Raw genomic sequence first — 17,352 nt, 5'->3', positions numbered from 1 at the left:
CCACCCTGAGACGGCTATCCTGGCTGTAGCTTCAAAATACAACAAAGGAATCTAAGCAATGTCCTGTGATTGACATTTGTAGAAACTCTTTTTTGAAATATAATATCTACACATCATGTGCCTCCGTGTAAATTCTTTGCTGAACTGACCTTTGACATGTTTGATATCTTGATAAATATAATCCATACAGTGAATGTCTTTCTGGCCGTGAAGTTTCATTTTCACATGTGTATCATTTTTATAGATGAGTAGTCATTAAAAGAGATGTACACTTACAGTTCTCATATGGAAAAAAAACACTTCATATAATGAGTGTGTAAGAAGGGAGTTCAAAGCTTGGATACATCCACTAAAGTTTAGTTATGTGCATCAGACATTTGAACTGTCATTATCCAATGAAGATAGATTGATCACATTGATGGTACTCTGTCTGTATCCGCAGTGCATCATATAAAAGTTACAATGAATTTGATGATGTACAGTGTGGAGGTGTAAATAGAGAGACCAAGAGCAAAATTTGAAAGAAACTATCTTTATATCCTTCACAAATACCATCTACTCAGACAATTTTTTTTGTCTTCTCATCCATCCCATACATCCATCTATTCCTCCATCCCATCCATCTATCCATCCCTCCCTCCATCCATCCATCCATCCATCCATCCATCCATCCATCCATCCATCCATCCCTCCCATCCATCCATCCATCCATCCATCCATCCATCCATCCATCCCATACATCCATCCATCCCTCCATCTATCCATCCCTCCATCCATCCCTCCATCCATCCATCCATCCATCCATCCATCCATCCATCCATCCATGAATAGGAACCAGGTTTACAATTGATTTCTGACAAAGACACAGAATACATTAGCTTTACATGTAAGTAATTTAGCAGCTTGTTATTGCACCAACATAATATTTGCCTTGAAAGAGTAGAACGGAGGACATATCATATTGATTCAGTCCCATATGTACAATAGTTACATTGTAACTCCATTGGATGATTGGATAATGGTATTTCTGTTTATCAAATGTCTGTTTGTCAGTGCCAGTAAGACATGAAACTTGTTTGCCTTTGACCGAACAATAAAGCTCAGGCTCATTAATGGCTATAACTACCTTCCCATGTTGTTAACATGAAAAGAGAAAGATTCTCTTTATGTTTCTGTACCTAAACCACCTGTGGACAGACTTTGTCACAAAGATCAAATACCTCTTCTTTTTCCTTGCAATTATATAGGAATCCACAACCAATAAAGTACAATCCCCATGAATAATAATGAGGAAAATGCAACCATAGGAACAGCAAGTAATATTTTATGCTCATGTGTTTTCTTTGACAAACACAGCCATTCTGGTTGTGAAGTGTGAAATTTTTGTCCCCGGCTTAATTGATTTGCAGTGTATTATTTACACATACAGTTCTGATACTATGAATAGCATAGAATGCATCAACCATTAACTTTTGCCTAATGGAACTCACTTATCACCCATACATTTTCACTCTTTGTTGGACCTTTGCCTGCCAGGACGGACAATCATGAAATGACACCTCCGTTTTGCTAATGGGTGATATTCATCACAAATCAACAGACAGTTGTATTCAAATTTTTATTTCATTTGCCCACCCCCAAACTCTTGTGCTTTACATTTGCCTGCTAAAAGAACACAATTTATGTATAAACATATATGGGGGAAATCTTGATTGTTTGATATTATTGGTGTCACTTCTGTTTTTTACTGAATCAGTAAGAAGTCACGTTGCTGTGATCACATAGAATTGCAAGTGCATTTTGCATCATGGCCCGATAAACTAAAGTTCTTTTGCTTGAGCAAAGGAACAGGATGGAGGCACGGAGTAAATACTATTGCACTATCGAATAATTTAAAAGCGCATGACTATACGCACAATATTGGCAAATGTGACAAACAATAATGGCCGAGTGTGAAGTATATGTTATGTCCGTCTGTGCTTGACTTTGAGTTCGATGTGCTGTCCATGTATGTGTCGGATATTCTGAGTTAGAATAGAATAATTCAGGACAGCATGCAGACCCACAGATTTCTCTTCCTATTTTAAGATACAAAATACAGACATCTAGTCACTCTGGCATTTGAATTCACAGTGTATTAAGCTTACACTTATAATCACCTAGTCAATATTTCATACCATTTGGATGTACCCGCTGGGCTTCTTATTATTCCAACAGTGAGGTCAGTTTTGGGTCGATTTTGGTTTTGAGATTTGAAGGGTGAAGGGTTCACTTGAACACGCATATAGCCTTCGAGGCAGTCTTTCGCCGACAGTTAATAACCTAGTAAGCCTGCAGGAATGATCAATCGAATAATTGTCTGCATAAACACCTCCCTGGCTACATTGTAAATGACTAAGTGAGATGTTTGTGAAATCCGTTTTGCACAAAATATTGAACATCTGTTTACAGAAAGCAAGACAAAACTTTTCAGGTGAGGCCAAATAAAAAGATATGTGTGTTTCTGGTAACTGGACCTACACTAGAAAAGCTGACCAACCTTATACTTTTTTTTTGCATTTTCAAAAATTTTTTTGAATTAATGCCCTGAATTTTATTGGTCTCAGCAAGGAAAAGAAAAAGAAAGACAGAAAAACTCCTCTGACATACCTACCTTAATTTTCAGAGGCATATTACTGGAAAAACATAATTTTTTTATTTGGCCTAATTTTCAAGCCATGGATGTGTTTCTGAAATTAGCTGTTTAGATACCCCACTCTTGTTCAGCTGTCATCATCCATTATGGTCTTGTACGAAAATACACTCCTGTATTAAATCCTCATTTATTACTGTTTAGCCATTCTGTAAATACACTTGCGTCTTTGCAATACCAATACAATAGTGAGATAATGGGATTACTCATAAAATACACTCAATGCATGAAAGGCCTTAGCGCATTTATCATGCCACTCCCACCATTCATTTTTTTGTGAAACGCCACAATTTGTGAAGCATTAAGGATGTAACGATTATTTTGCCACAATATGTCTTCTTTCATCACATGATATTACTGTCACTAGTTTTTGTGTTTCAGGTATCACATTACAAACTAGAATAAGCATTTTTTGAATATTGGAATACAAGGTGTCATTTCTATTTTGTTCACTGGTGACAAGCTTGCAATTAACGAACTTGCAATTATGGATCCAGAAACATTACCATTGTTTTAGTTATGATTGTCAATTAATACCTATCTGATTGAGTCCATTGCAGGGGCAATATTGAATTATTACCTGTCAGGTTGTATCCATGCTTGTTTGTTTATTGCAGTGTATCTCGTATATGATAATGTAAAATTTATTCTTCTACATTTAAGGTTTCGAATAAGTGTCCTCTATGAACTTATGTTCAACTTCTTATTTTGGTCAACCAGGTACTGTCTTTCATGCGATTTCTACGTGATGGTGTCATCTCTTCAGAACTTAAAGAAATTGATTCTTATTGTCATCAGTATAGCATTTACCATTTTTCTGTCATAGGTATACTCCTGGCAACAACTGCAACCTGTCCAAGCAATTAGAGGCCTGCCTGTTTCTGATCTTTCATTAGGCATGTCACACTATGTCAGGAACGCACAAACTTTTGTAGCATAGAGAACCATAAAGTGTTCAGTACTTTGACATCGTCATCTGATATTCCAAGTTTGAGGCATTTTAGGGGCCGTCAACCCTGCAACACGCAATCATTATAGGGTCATTATTTGATTTGCAATATGGTAATGTAATTGCCGGACGCAGTCACATGGCTATTCATTTTTGTAAGCAAGGCTAAATGTGTTTTATCTTTCAGTGGATCAATTTGTCATCTAAATTGATGAATTCATCCTGTGAAAGTTCAATATAGCTTGACTATTGCTGTATATTATTGATGAAAATATAGCAATTTCATATCATATGTGTATTTTATCCTTGCGATGACCAATGTTTAGCCTTAGGCTTTTAAATTTTCAATTTATAATATCTGCATGTATCATCGTATTTTCTCTTCAGAGTTCTATGAATGTGCTCAGAGCAGTACGGTATTAGATGGTTAATTAACATACATTTGGCCAAAACATATGTTTTGCAGTGAATTTTTCACACAGTCCCCTTACGGTATTTCAAGTAATTTGTGAAGTTGTCTCTCTGCAAACCGTAACAATCAACTATAATTACCTCAGGCCAGATTATTATTCCTTGGTATAATTCATTGAACCTTTGTAAAATCAAAGCAATGTAAATTAGAAATGTCATATCCCTCTGCTGACACCCACATGAGTGATACTGTCCTTTTGACCTTTGACCTGTAAGGTCATATATGCAAATTCGGTTAGGCACACTGAAAATTTCAATGAGGTAGCCGCTGTCTGGTAATGGTGATTTGAAGCAGTGAGGATGAGAGCTAGCCTGTCCAAGAAAAATTGAATGAAAATCTGTTTTATCATTGACATCAGTCTTGCTGTAATGTCTACGGTTTTATTGAAACTGTTTGCAAACTGAGGGATTAAGTTGATATCATCCAATCATACACAAGGTCTCTCTTCAGCAATTGCTCAGTTCTATTGAGCGTTTCTATGGTTTCTAATATGGTGAAATCGCCACAATATGCATTATTTGGAATTGTTCCCATAATATTTCCTTTATATTTATATATCAAAACGCAGATAATTGCCTATTTAGGTATTTATTACACATCTAAGTCCCATGTGTCCCGACTCACCGTGGACACAATTATGAACTTTTGTTATGCAGGTAGCTTGCTGTCTCTGTGGTGTTGCCATTTACGTATTTTCAATATTTAATTTTCAAATTATGAGTGTAGTTGCCCAGAGAGCTAGCATGATGCCGTAAATCTTATTAATGATTCACAGATGTCCTCAAGGTTTTTAAAATTTTACTTTTATATTCTTGACATCAAGTAGATGGTGAGAGAAAGATATGGTTAAACGTGTACCATTCCTGAGTGTTTCAGTCGTCATTCATAGAATTCTGTTTATGTACATGTGAATGAACATGATCAAGATTATATGCATTGAAATACTGATTAAAGGTCAAACATCTGTGTAAACATCAGGGTTAGGTTAAGGTCAAGAACAGTCATAAGACACTGGTAAATTTCCTTTTACATACATGTCATCGTTATGTGTTCACCGCTAGTCGAGATAAATTTAGTTAGTCCCCACGGACACCGTCCGGGGGGACTTATAGGTTGGGTCATGTCCGTGCGTGCGTCCGTGCGTGCGTGCGTGCGTGCGTGCGTGCGTCCGTGCGTCCGTCCGTTCACGCAGATATCTCAGAGATGCCCAGGTCAATTTCTTTCAAACTTTGCACAAGGATAGTACCCTACCCCATACAGATGCACGTCGATTTGTTTCACAATGCGATCAAATTTGGCCGTGTTAGAGGACTTTTAGTTTTCACCTCCATAGACTCCCATGTATAAGGCAGGCCATAGACTCCCATGTATAAGGCAGTCCATAGACTCCCATGTATATGGCAGTCCATAGACTCGATGTATAAGGCCGAGAAAAATAAAAATTTAGTTTCTCATCGTATTCATATTGCAAAAAGGAGGCAGTGACACAGTTTTCAGTCCCAACGGATGAAGTCCAGGGGGCTAATAGATTGGGTCATGTCCGTCCATGAGTCCATCCGTGAGTCCATCCTTTCACGCAGATATCTCAGATATTTTGACAAAATGTCACGTGACCTCGGTGACCTTGTGACCTCAAATATACATATTTGTCCATAACTCAGGAACCACAAGTGGTACACCCTTCATATATGGTATGATGGCACAGCTTATGACGCCACATATTGTACCTCATTAATTATGCACATATCTAATTTTGAGCAAGCCAATAGAGCTAGAGGTCTGATTTTTGGTATGTAGGGATAACTTAGCAATAAAATTTTTTTGACAAAATGTCACGTGACCTCGGTGACCTTTGACCTCAAATATACATATTTGTCCATAACTCAGTAACCACAAGTGCTACACCCTTCATGTATGGTATGATGGGACACTTTATGATGCCACATATTGTACATCATTAATTATGTGCATATCTAATTTTGAGCGAGCCAATAGAGCTAGAGGTCTGATTTTTGGTATATAGGGATAACTTAGCAATACAATTTTTTTGACAAAATGTTATGTGACCTCGGTGACCTTTGACCTCAAATATACATATTTGTCCATAACTCAGTAACCACAAGTGCTACACCCTTCATATATGGTATGATGGGACACCTTATGACGCCACATATTGTACCTCATTAGTTATGTGCATATCTATTTTGAGCAAGTCAATAGAGCTAGAGGTCTGATTTTTTGTATATAGGGATAACTTAGCAATAAAATTATTGTGACAAAATGTCACATGACCTCGATGACCTTTGACCTCAAATATACATATTTGTCCATAACTCAGTAACCACAAGTGGTACACCCTTCATATATGGTATGATGGGAGACCTTATGATGCTTCATACTGTACCTCATTAATTATGCATATATCTAATTCTGAGCAAACCCATAGAGCTGGATGTCTGTCATACATATGCACATAGATTTGTTCTGTGATAGGATCCAATAAGGCTGCCATGTGGCCATTTTATTACGATTTTTTCATGTCCTGAACTACAGCTCAGACATGTATCAAGCAAATTTATTCAAAAGTATTTTTATCACAGACCTAATGAAGAGGCCTCTATCCTCTCTGAGGACCTGTAATCAAAGTACCCATTAACAAGTGGGGACTGTGTCATCAACGATGACTTGTTCTTAAATTTAGAAGTAAATAATTTAGTTTCTTAACATCCCAAGTGGGATTACAAGCTGGGTCAGTCATAACAGGTGCAAAATTGCAGGATGTGCAGATATTTTGATCCTGTATGACTAAATCTACAATGAAAGCAATCTTACCCACACTGGCTACAGTGAAAGCTTTTTTGCATTTCTGAAATGCAAATTCAAACCTGTTGTTATCATTAGCAATTTGGACTAAATGGTAACAGTTCAGAATTATCAACATTCATGTGGTTAGGGGAGTCAAACCAGATGGCTACAATGCTCTTTTTGTAACATTGTGATATTTGAAAATATTTACCCGGAATATGAATCTGAATTTAGGTCATTGTGTGATGGAAGGTTGTCCTGAACTTTGAGGGACACAAACATACGCCAGTTTGAAGTAGCTTTTTCAGTTCACGCACTAGTTTACATGCAGGATGTTAATATTGTTGTTATTCCAATTCTGCCCGAGGATTTATGCAGTGAGGCAGATGCTCTATATGTTGTTTGTAATTAAATATTGATTTATCTCAAGGTTGTCAGAGAAAATTATTGCAGCCTTGTAAGAGTTCTATTTTGGTCGTATAACCTTCATTGTACTCGGCTTTTTCAACATTCATCATACATCTGCATAGACTGAAAATTTAATTCAATTTAATTATGTGCATACAATGGGAGAGTCACAGAAAGGACATCATCGTGTTCGATTTTATGATGGCAATTTTACAATGGGTAAATATTAAAGTGTCTCCATGCACTGAGTTCTATGAAGCAGCGTTCAAATTTTGTCGTTCATGCGAGTTAAGAAAGCTGTATAATTATCTTTTTTTGCAGTGTGTATATTTTGTATGATATTTGGAGTGGATAAAGTGAAAACAGAGAGATATGGCATAGCAAAAGTTACATCCTGAAGAGATGCGCAAAAGTACCATTTAAAATGAAGCAGGTTGGGCTGTGGTATTTTCAGCTATAAGTTCCTCGGTGTTTTGTGTGCATTAAGGGTGGATTTGTATAACAGTACTCAATTTCCACTCACTTTTGTCTTCAGCAGATTGTGTTTCCTTTCAAATTCCCTTTTCAATTCATGTAATAACGCCATTTGTATAGTGAACAAACATCTTGGCAGAAAAAGATATTCACGTATTGTAATTTAGAATCAGCTATGTACCAGTACATCTCTATTTCTGTACTTCTTTAAAAGTTGCAACACAAGCATTTAAGCATTTAAAAATAAATAAACGATAAATAAATAACTACATAAGCATCTACATTCACATTTGAATGCCAAATACGACATATTGGAATTTGTAAGCAGCTACAGTATAATAGCTTTTGTCAATGTTACATGTGCACTATGCTTGTGCAATGTACCCTATCGTGAAGTTGAAGACATAGGTATATTCAATGCAATGTCGTGTAGACTCAACATGGATGTGACAAAGTCATCAAATAAAATATATCTTTACAAATTATCATAAATGTACCATAAAAAGAGAACTGGCACTCTTAATTTTTAAAAATTGAAATTCCCAATTTTACTCTGTGTGAGCTCAAGGGCTCAGCTCATTTGTATTGTGATATTGTTAATGTTATGATACAAAATGTAGCCATATTCAGGGACCAGTTCCTACAAGCTGCAAACAGTGTTAGGCAGCGCTGTTAGTTATTTCTGTGTACCCCATGGTACTGGACACAGCTGAGCGTATTATAGTATCATGTAACATAATATAATCACAGGTCTGAAGGTTTGTCGATATAATATGTAAATCAGCCGTGCCTCTTCAAAGTTGGTAAACCTATACACACAGCCTGTCTGCATACAAAATTGATGTCAACTTTTTACTGGCCAGATATGATTCAAAAATGCTGTTGCTTGTGTTTACATATGCTAAAGTGGAATAGAATGGAGAAATATAGAAAACTTTCTGCTGTTCGCCCCGTTATTTGGAAATACAGTAACCAAAGGACGATTTGTTTGAAAGATGACTCTGTTCAACTGATAACATTTGGGAGCAACCAAAACAGACAAAATAAAATAAATTCAGCCCCCCTCCCCCCATTGACCCATTGACACATACTGTATCAAATTATTTTTTAAAGTAGCAATTGAGAAATTGGATGTAGTCAAACTGAAGGAGTGACTTCATTGTAATATGTGCATTGAAAGTGAAAGATAAAAACTTTTGCTCAAACTTTCCCCAACGAAACTTTCAACCGTCGATTTTCCAAAATTTAATCAAAAATAAAAATCAGGGGTCACTATGCAAAATGAGCCCGTGTAAGTGGTACATCAGAAAATTGTTGTGAAATTTTGAGTTTGTATATACATTTATGTCCCTACAATCTACCTCTATTGGATTAATTAGTAATTATAGAAATTTATAGAAATTGCAGGCACATGAGTTCTCAATGCATTTGTCAGTTGCTTCTTCTTGTGAGGGTCTAAAACCTTCAATATCAACAAAATTCATGTATGATCTGTGATAAATGCTTTGTAAATATTTCCAAAATTATCATACTAGCGGTATAAGCAGGTATTATTAAGGCAGAACCACCTGTTGAGTTTGTTCTTGTTCATTGTCTCTATTTGGTGAAAAGTGCATTCATACTTTCCTTTCAACACAACAGCCCAGTTTGAACCACCCGCGAAGTTAACTGTAATGTTTGTCCTGTCTCTATGTTAGGGTATTTTAAGATTATTTGTCCATGATGGCTGCTGTTAAAAATTTATAGCTTTATAAACAATATTTTCAGATCACCTTTTGATAAAAAAACCTCTAAAATGGTAGGGTCGTATCATTCCAGTTGTTTCTCTTAATGTGCATTCCAGAACATTTTTTCTGTCATGTCAACCATCGTTTGAACTTTTAATGTCATTTTAATTTAAATATTCTGGAGAAGTGGTCTGGCAGCTTGACATTGTTGTAGAATACCATACATTCATACCCTCACCTTTATAAATACAATTAAATATGATATTATCAGTTAAAATTATGATATTTAAGTGTATCTTTTTCAGGGGTATTAAAATACATTGTTTTGTAAGGTTTGGGTATCTAAGCATCATCCTAAACTCACTGCCATACACACACACACACACACACACACACACACACACACACACAGAGTTCATGTTTCATGGAACATCCAGAGGATGCAGTTACATCCATGGAAAAGTGAGAAGTTGTGAACTTTAATTTCGAGTGGAACTTAGATGTAAAGCTGCACCTCAAATACAAAAATTTTTATTTCCATTTTGGCCCATCATGCAATAGAAACCAAATTAACACAAAATGAAAAATCATATCATTGTCTACATTCTCTTTCTTAATGGTTGGCCACAAAAGGTTTACCACAATGTCACATAAATTAGTGTTTATTATCATTTGATTATTCACTGTTGTTATTTTACCATGTCAGGACTGAAGTAGTGACTACCTGTATGGTTTCTTAAGTCCATAAACAATCTCTCAAAGCCCCAACAAACACACCTGTGTGAATGCAAACATTTACCTCATTCATTTGTACACTACAATATATTTCCATTTCATGATGTACATGAAGGAATTGTACCCGTCCTACACGTGTACACAACAGCCTTTTCCAGAAATTACTGCCCCTAATACAAGTGACTGTGTTGTCAAAGGACCTTACATGTAGACTGAATGTTACAGTAAAAGGGCAGGTTCTGTATCAGCTTTGTCTCTGGGCAAATATTCTGACTGTGTGCAGATTTCAAAGAAGAACAAAGGACTAAAATCACATAAACAGTCAATGTCAAACAATGCGAGAACCAGGCATTGAAAATTTCCCCATTAAGGTAGAACGCACCTCGGGGACAGACATTCGGACTCTCAAACTTATACAATTCTTGTCTGATATACCACATGTGGGGGTTCATTTTAAAGCTCTTGGTAAAAGAAAACTTTTCACCGTCTAAGTTTTTCGAAATTCGAAATTTTTATTTTTCTCTCCATAGAGTTAACACAGGGATGGCGGCCATTTTGAATTTCTAATATCGGTAAATCTTGGGTAATTTGTTTCTCTAGTACCAAAATTTGCACGGTGACCCCCTATTTTTATTCTTGATTTTGAAAGAGAATGATTGAAAGATTCCTTGAGGAAAGTTTGAGCAAAAGTTTAAGTCTTTCACTTTCGAGGTGCATACTACCTTAACTGACTTTATTGGCCAAAATAAGGTGTTTTTCTCACACTTGGATGTGAACTACATATGATTAAGCTGAAATGGGCATGAACAAAATTAATGAGATAATGATGTTGAGTAAAAGCCGGATTATTGAAGACAGAATATACAAGACTTCGGAATCATTTCACAAAACCAGCAAAGGTTGACAATCAACTAGCTTATCAATTGATTCTTATGCTCACCTATTCAAATTTACAGCTTTCAAAACATATGGTGAAACTTGACAGAACGGCACTTTTAGCTTGTAAACTGCAGTACTATGACTTAGTGGCTGTAAAGTCAAGGACTCGCTCAAGAATCCCTAGCGACCAGTACACAGTAAGTGAGGCTAACCCACAATTCCCCTGGATTTGTTCACTCAGACATTTTTTACTACAGGCTTTTTCAATTTTATCAGTTTCTTAACAATTTTAACTTACTATATAAGTTCAGGGTTATTTGTTAAAACTATGTTCCAAAATTAATGATTTTTTAAAATTCAAGAGTAAATTGAATGAGAAGTCGATGTTTAGAGGTGCTAAAAATCGCACACTTTTCAAGATAAAGTTATCAGCAACTAAGATGGTCTCATCATACCACCTGTCAGATATGCAAATTTCTTTTGTTACCAACATTAAAAAATATCAGTACCCTTTCTTTTGCCAACACAGATGCAACTTAATCCCTTAGTTTCCTTGAAAATATTGTGTATGGCTGTCAAAAATCTATGACGACAAAATTACAAAATTGCTATCTCCTCCGCGGAAAAGGGGTTGATCTTCTCATTATTCACAGTGGGAAATCAGAAAATTATGATTATCAGAACTATGTTGCCAGAATTTTGGAATATGGACCGAATTATTCTGTGTACAGAAGAAATTTGCTTCAGTTCAGTGAGTGATCTCCGTGTGTACAGATCATGGAGAATTGTGGGTAGCCTCACTTACTGTGCAGTACAGCCTTTGTACATTCTTATCATGCAGTTCCTGAGATAACCAGTAAAACGGGTTGCCATATTGTCATAAACCAATTTAGCCAACTAGGTAATATTTACCGTGCATATAGGAGAGCATTCAGAAAAAATTTTAATCATTCATATGCAAAATGTGCTTTTGACTTTTACTTTTGACATCAAAGTGTTTGACCCTAAAAAAATGTATAGTATGTTCTAAATTTCATTTTAAGTAAAGAGATGTGTACTGTACCTTTTATATAATGGTAGTTGAAGGGCATTTTTTGATATTAAATACCTTGGTTAGAGGGAAAGTGTGACACATAATTGGATACGAGCTCATTATGCTCTTCAAATCACCTTTAATGCATTTTTCCACCTTTGCAAAGCTTTTTGTGCCAGATTGCTAAAAGCGTGAAATCCTGTGATTTATGCTGACTGCACAGTGCATATAAATAATTAACTACAGCTTTTGTCAGAGACTGCTTGCGACAGTTACAAATAAGTGCTTTCTATCATAAACTGTTAGGAATAAAGGATATATATAGCGACAGATATACAATTGCCGTATAGGTGAGTGTAGGAAATATTTTGTGACAAGTGTAATTTATTCAATGCGCCACATTTCAGGTTGCAAGTGAGTAGCATTTACTGTAATAAATAGGTCATGTAGAAAATACCATTTAGCCCATATCTAAATATGGAAATAATGCAAATGTTATGGAAATCATCATGCAAACATTGTACCAATCAAATACAAATTTCACACTTTGTAATTCAAAATTATGTTTAGAATCCCGTTCAGAAGTGTCCTTGAGAAATTTCTTTCATATCTTGATCACATTCACGATCTTTCATCTGATAATTACCTCGATATGACAAGTTTTAATGCACTTGCCCAACAGCCAATGTAATTAGATCCTCTCGTAATTATAATTAAATGACTTCTTTGAAAACTGAATGTGGAAAGTCACGAATTTCAAGAATATACGCCTTGCAATAATTCACAGTGACCTTTGCTACAGTGTTAATTTGATCTAAATTATTACCTCCATATCATGATCAACCTTTATTACTTATATATAATCAGAACATATGTGTCAGAATGATTTATATGTCTTTGCTTGTTGCATGTATTCCACATCAGCTACATGTCAGTGTGTATTGTGAGCACGTGAGGGTCTATTTGAACATGCATATAATTATCCCCATCTCATGCATACATATTGTGCAGTGTGTACATGAAAATCACATGTACCCTGTTTCAGTGACCTCTGAGATCAGGCAGTATACATGTATATCATGAACTTAACCTTGTTACCAAGTTGAATTTTGTTCACCACCTCTTCTGTGCCCTTGACGTCTCAAAAAATGTGAGAAATTCAAGTTCAAAAGCACATGCCGTTGCCAAGTTGCAAATGTCATTTTGATACATCAATTTTATATTGAACATTTATATTCAGAATGTTGATGGATGTGGAACAGATGACATATCGGATCTTTAAATTGAACTTGATGAAGATAGTTTAAAATGCAAGCTCACGGAAAATTACAGATACTGTTAAGTGAATGGAGTGATCTGTTGATCGTGGCACTGAAACCCTGTTGGGCGAAAAATAAATACCTCATTCAGGGCAAGGTGTTTTATGGCTATACAGTACATGTTTGCACATGTAAAGGCACTTTTTGATGTGTTTGCAGAACTTGAAATGTTATATTTTGCCAACATGCACATTTTTTATGTCAGGTTATGTATAACATGCATCAGCTTCCCAGTAGCCTGTAGGTGCAAAGTGACTGTGTTGTAGTTTATCAGTAACATATAGTATCCAAAGTTATCATCATCATCATCCCTCACAGATTCCTTTTCTTGCATTCATAGACCATATATAGCTATGCTTTAGTGTCTTCTGTAGGTTTTACCATCTTTACATCAAACTCCATCGCAAGAATGGGTAGCTTATTATACCTATCCAACATCTGTGTTGTTTGCCTTCATGTCAACAGTAAATTCATTTGAATTTTTATCAAAACAGTAAATACATGAAAAATTTTGCCATTCAAAATAACCCACAGTAGGGTAATTTAAGCATGTTTAGGTAAAGATCAGAGTTCATCACAACATGCCAGCATGTTATCTGGCAATCTGCTTACACCGAAGAGACACGGACATTCAAAGTGCGGCATACACCAGTATATATTGAGCCCTGTTGTATCCGTACACCTTTGTGAGACATATCAGAAAACATCAGGAAACGCTTCTGATCAAATACCAACTGTCTTTTATGATCAATCCATTCCAGAACACGTTAGATCAGTGGAACTGACATTGTTAATCTGAAAGATCATTAAAACCCTTCAGTTTAATGGTTTAGAATTCACCTGGCTGTCTCATGCATGTCTGGCGTAGATAGCGTTTCAGGCGACAGGAAGGCTCAGTAGTGACATCGTGTTATATTGCTCTTAAAAGTAGCACTGCAGGAAATTTGGAGGTTAAGTGTGTTCATTTTAATCAAAGGTTGTAGGGTGTCTGCAAGTAGCTTACACAGACATCCATTTCCTTCCTGTACGTCATCGCTGAATGATGCTGTGTTTGTTGCACGTTTCTGTGTGAAAAGTGTTTACAACTGCACTCAAGCTTCTATTTAGGAAATATAATGACATTCATCGAGTGGGAATTATTCAGAATTGTGTGCTGTCATAAATGACTCATATTTAAAAAAATTTTCGATTCAAGAAAATTAACGCCTCCACACTTCTAAGGATGTGTAGAAAGATCAAGCATGCTTCTAGCATACATATTGAGTAGAAAACAATTTTTCATGATTGTATACCTACACGAAAGATAACATTGAGAATCAATGTAAATGATACAAGCAGTAAACATTGTGCATTGGTGTTTGTAAAACTGAGAGCTGTTCACACTAAAATAATATGTGCAATTCATGAGCCTATCAATGCGTACATTCCATAGACAGAACAGGGTTGTACTCAAGGACCATGCAATGCCATCTGAAGTATACAGTACATGCACACATATTTGGCTCCTGTGTGGCAAAGGCACACAAGTGGGCCAATGTGATCACTCTGTTAGTCTGTGTGTGTGTGTGTGTGTGTGCATCCTTGCATCCAGATTGAGTTTCAGTGAAACTTTTAAGGCAGCGCCACTCATCAGGTGTGGGTGTATTAAACGCATGCCAATGTAAATATTGAAACATGAAATCACCCTATGTGACATGATAAATTTGTTCATGTCAGGTTATGTCAGTAGGTCATGGGGGTCACGTTTTTGTCCTGTATGATATTTGAGCTACATATAGATGCCATTACAGTGAGCCTGTAGGCAATTTCATGTGTGCATGCAGGTAAACTTTATTCAAATTCCAGCAGACTGTTGAGAGTGGCACCCCCTGTGTGATCCCCTCCCCAACAACTGTACAGTTCATACGGCGTTTTTTCTTCAATCATGTAACTGTACTGATGCAATTTTGTGCTCAAAAGAAGATGGAATTAGTAATTCTGCAAATTTTTCGGTGGGGTCATGTTATATTGAACATGGTTCATGTACTTTGCCATGCTTGAAAAAACGCACTACAACTTACAGAGAACTGACCTTTTGCTCAGTCACGTGATGGCATTATTTCAAAATCATGCATGTAATTTGATAATGAACACACATCACAATTAAGCCCTACTGCAATTACATTCCTGGCAAATTATCATCACCTGTAATTACTGAGTAATTGCCATTGTAACCCAGGCTAAAAAACTCGAATTATGTTCCACAATTTTCAATACTTAGATTGTATGGCACTGTAAATGACTACTTTTTCAACTCCAGTGAATCCTACATTTACATTGCATGAATTAGTACTGTGTCAGTATTATATAAACTAACCAGGTAATGCAATGGTATAATCTAAATATTATAAGTGTGATGATGCTGTTGTGTTTGTGTTGGTAACTACTACCGGTAGTACTTTAACAGTGATAGTTATGAATAAATACTGTAGTTTTTACTGTATTTCAGTGGTAAATATGTAAACTGGACTTCCAAAAAACATTTAACAAGTATAGCCTATACTGCTCAGCTACACTTTCCATTTACATTTTATTGCTATGTGTACATAGAAGCTGTGTTGTGGTGTACTATTGTTACATTGAGGTACTAAAATGCTACACAAGTGTGAAATTCATGTACCACATTGTAATCCGGTACATTTACAGGTGTGCTGCTCTATGCAGTTACATTTTATTACTATATGTTCATAGAAACTGAGTTGTGGTGTCTCATGAAATGGTAAAACTTTGTATTTATGTGTACAGCAGATCTGTGAATTATTTACACTCTTCAATTATTTTTTTATTTTCCAGGGAGACAAGAAGGCCAGACATCTGTGTATAACATGGCACGACATTGGACTCAATTGTAAGTAGACAATAGTGATTTGAACCGTGAAATTACTTGCTTTACACGGAACTTGAAGGGAGATATGTGTCTCGATGAAACACGTGTAATGATTTCACCTAGTCAAACTGTTGAAAGTTTGATATTATATATATATGTCAGAAGAGATTTACAGGAGACTTTCTGTCTGCATCTGAGTGACAAAGTATTGGGATTTGTGGCTATCAATATTACAGCAGTAGCACACTGCACAGGATTTTAGAGAGAGAGAAAAAAGCAGGGAATAGAGTGTAGGGGTTGGCACTGGTATTGCAACCACAATATACTTTGTGTAGACTGTATGATCAACTCTTAACACAAGCAAGTCCCTGTGAAGTTGGCCTCTAGTATCCAGAGACTGCATGATGTCCCTTCTTGTGATAACAGCCAGAAAAACAGACATAAGTCTAGAAACAACCATCTTATACCTTCTTATACTCAAAACTCAACACTACAGACTAAAGAAACAGACACTGCCGTGTTTAGAGTCTGAGATAATTTATTCATTTGCCTGTTAGTACTTCTCAGGGAAACAGGGACAATACAACATTACGCATTGATGTGATATAGGATATGCATAATCTAGTATTGATACTAGAAAATATTGATGTTAGAGTATAGTCTAATATGATTGCATAGAATGCTATAGATAGTACGATACACATTTAGTATGGGATACCACCAATGTGTAATTTCGTGTATGGTTTCAAACGACAATAATTACAACCTTGGCTTGTTCCTGCCAATGTAGCACTTCCAAAATACGTGATAACACTGAAGACTGTTGATAGTATCATCTGTCCTGGGTTTCAAACTAGACCATATTTGATCACAACTTTTGCTGGTCCTAACAGTGTCGTACCTCCAAAATATGTGATAGTATCGGATGCTATTGATCATATTGTTCAGTATCATCTAAGGCTTCAATCTACAGACAATATTTTACAACAACTG

At 36.1% G+C, this 17,352-nt stretch overlaps 1 protein-coding gene across 1 annotated transcript in view; it reads left to right on the top strand.

The window, feature by feature from the left end:
• Positions 1 to 17,352, top strand: part of LOC139120270 (uncharacterized protein ZK1073.1-like) — a 56,768-nt gene that overhangs the window by 10,163 nt on the left and 29,253 nt on the right. Inside the window, exon 3 of the mRNA XM_070684550.1 lies at positions 16,326 to 16,380. Coding sequence (XP_070540651.1) covers positions 16,326 to 16,380 — 55 coding nt within the window. The remainder of the gene's footprint in view (positions 1 to 16,325; positions 16,381 to 17,352) is intronic.

The sequence above is a fragment of the Ptychodera flava genome, chromosome 20 (genome assembly GCF_041260155.1).
Source record: "Ptychodera flava strain L36383 chromosome 20, AS_Pfla_20210202, whole genome shotgun sequence".
In the NCBI taxonomy this organism is placed as follows: Eukaryota; Metazoa; Hemichordata; class Enteropneusta; family Ptychoderidae; genus Ptychodera; species Ptychodera flava.
The sequence above is the reverse complement of the archived record's forward strand: the minus strand, read 5'-3'. Positions and strand labels throughout refer to the sequence as shown.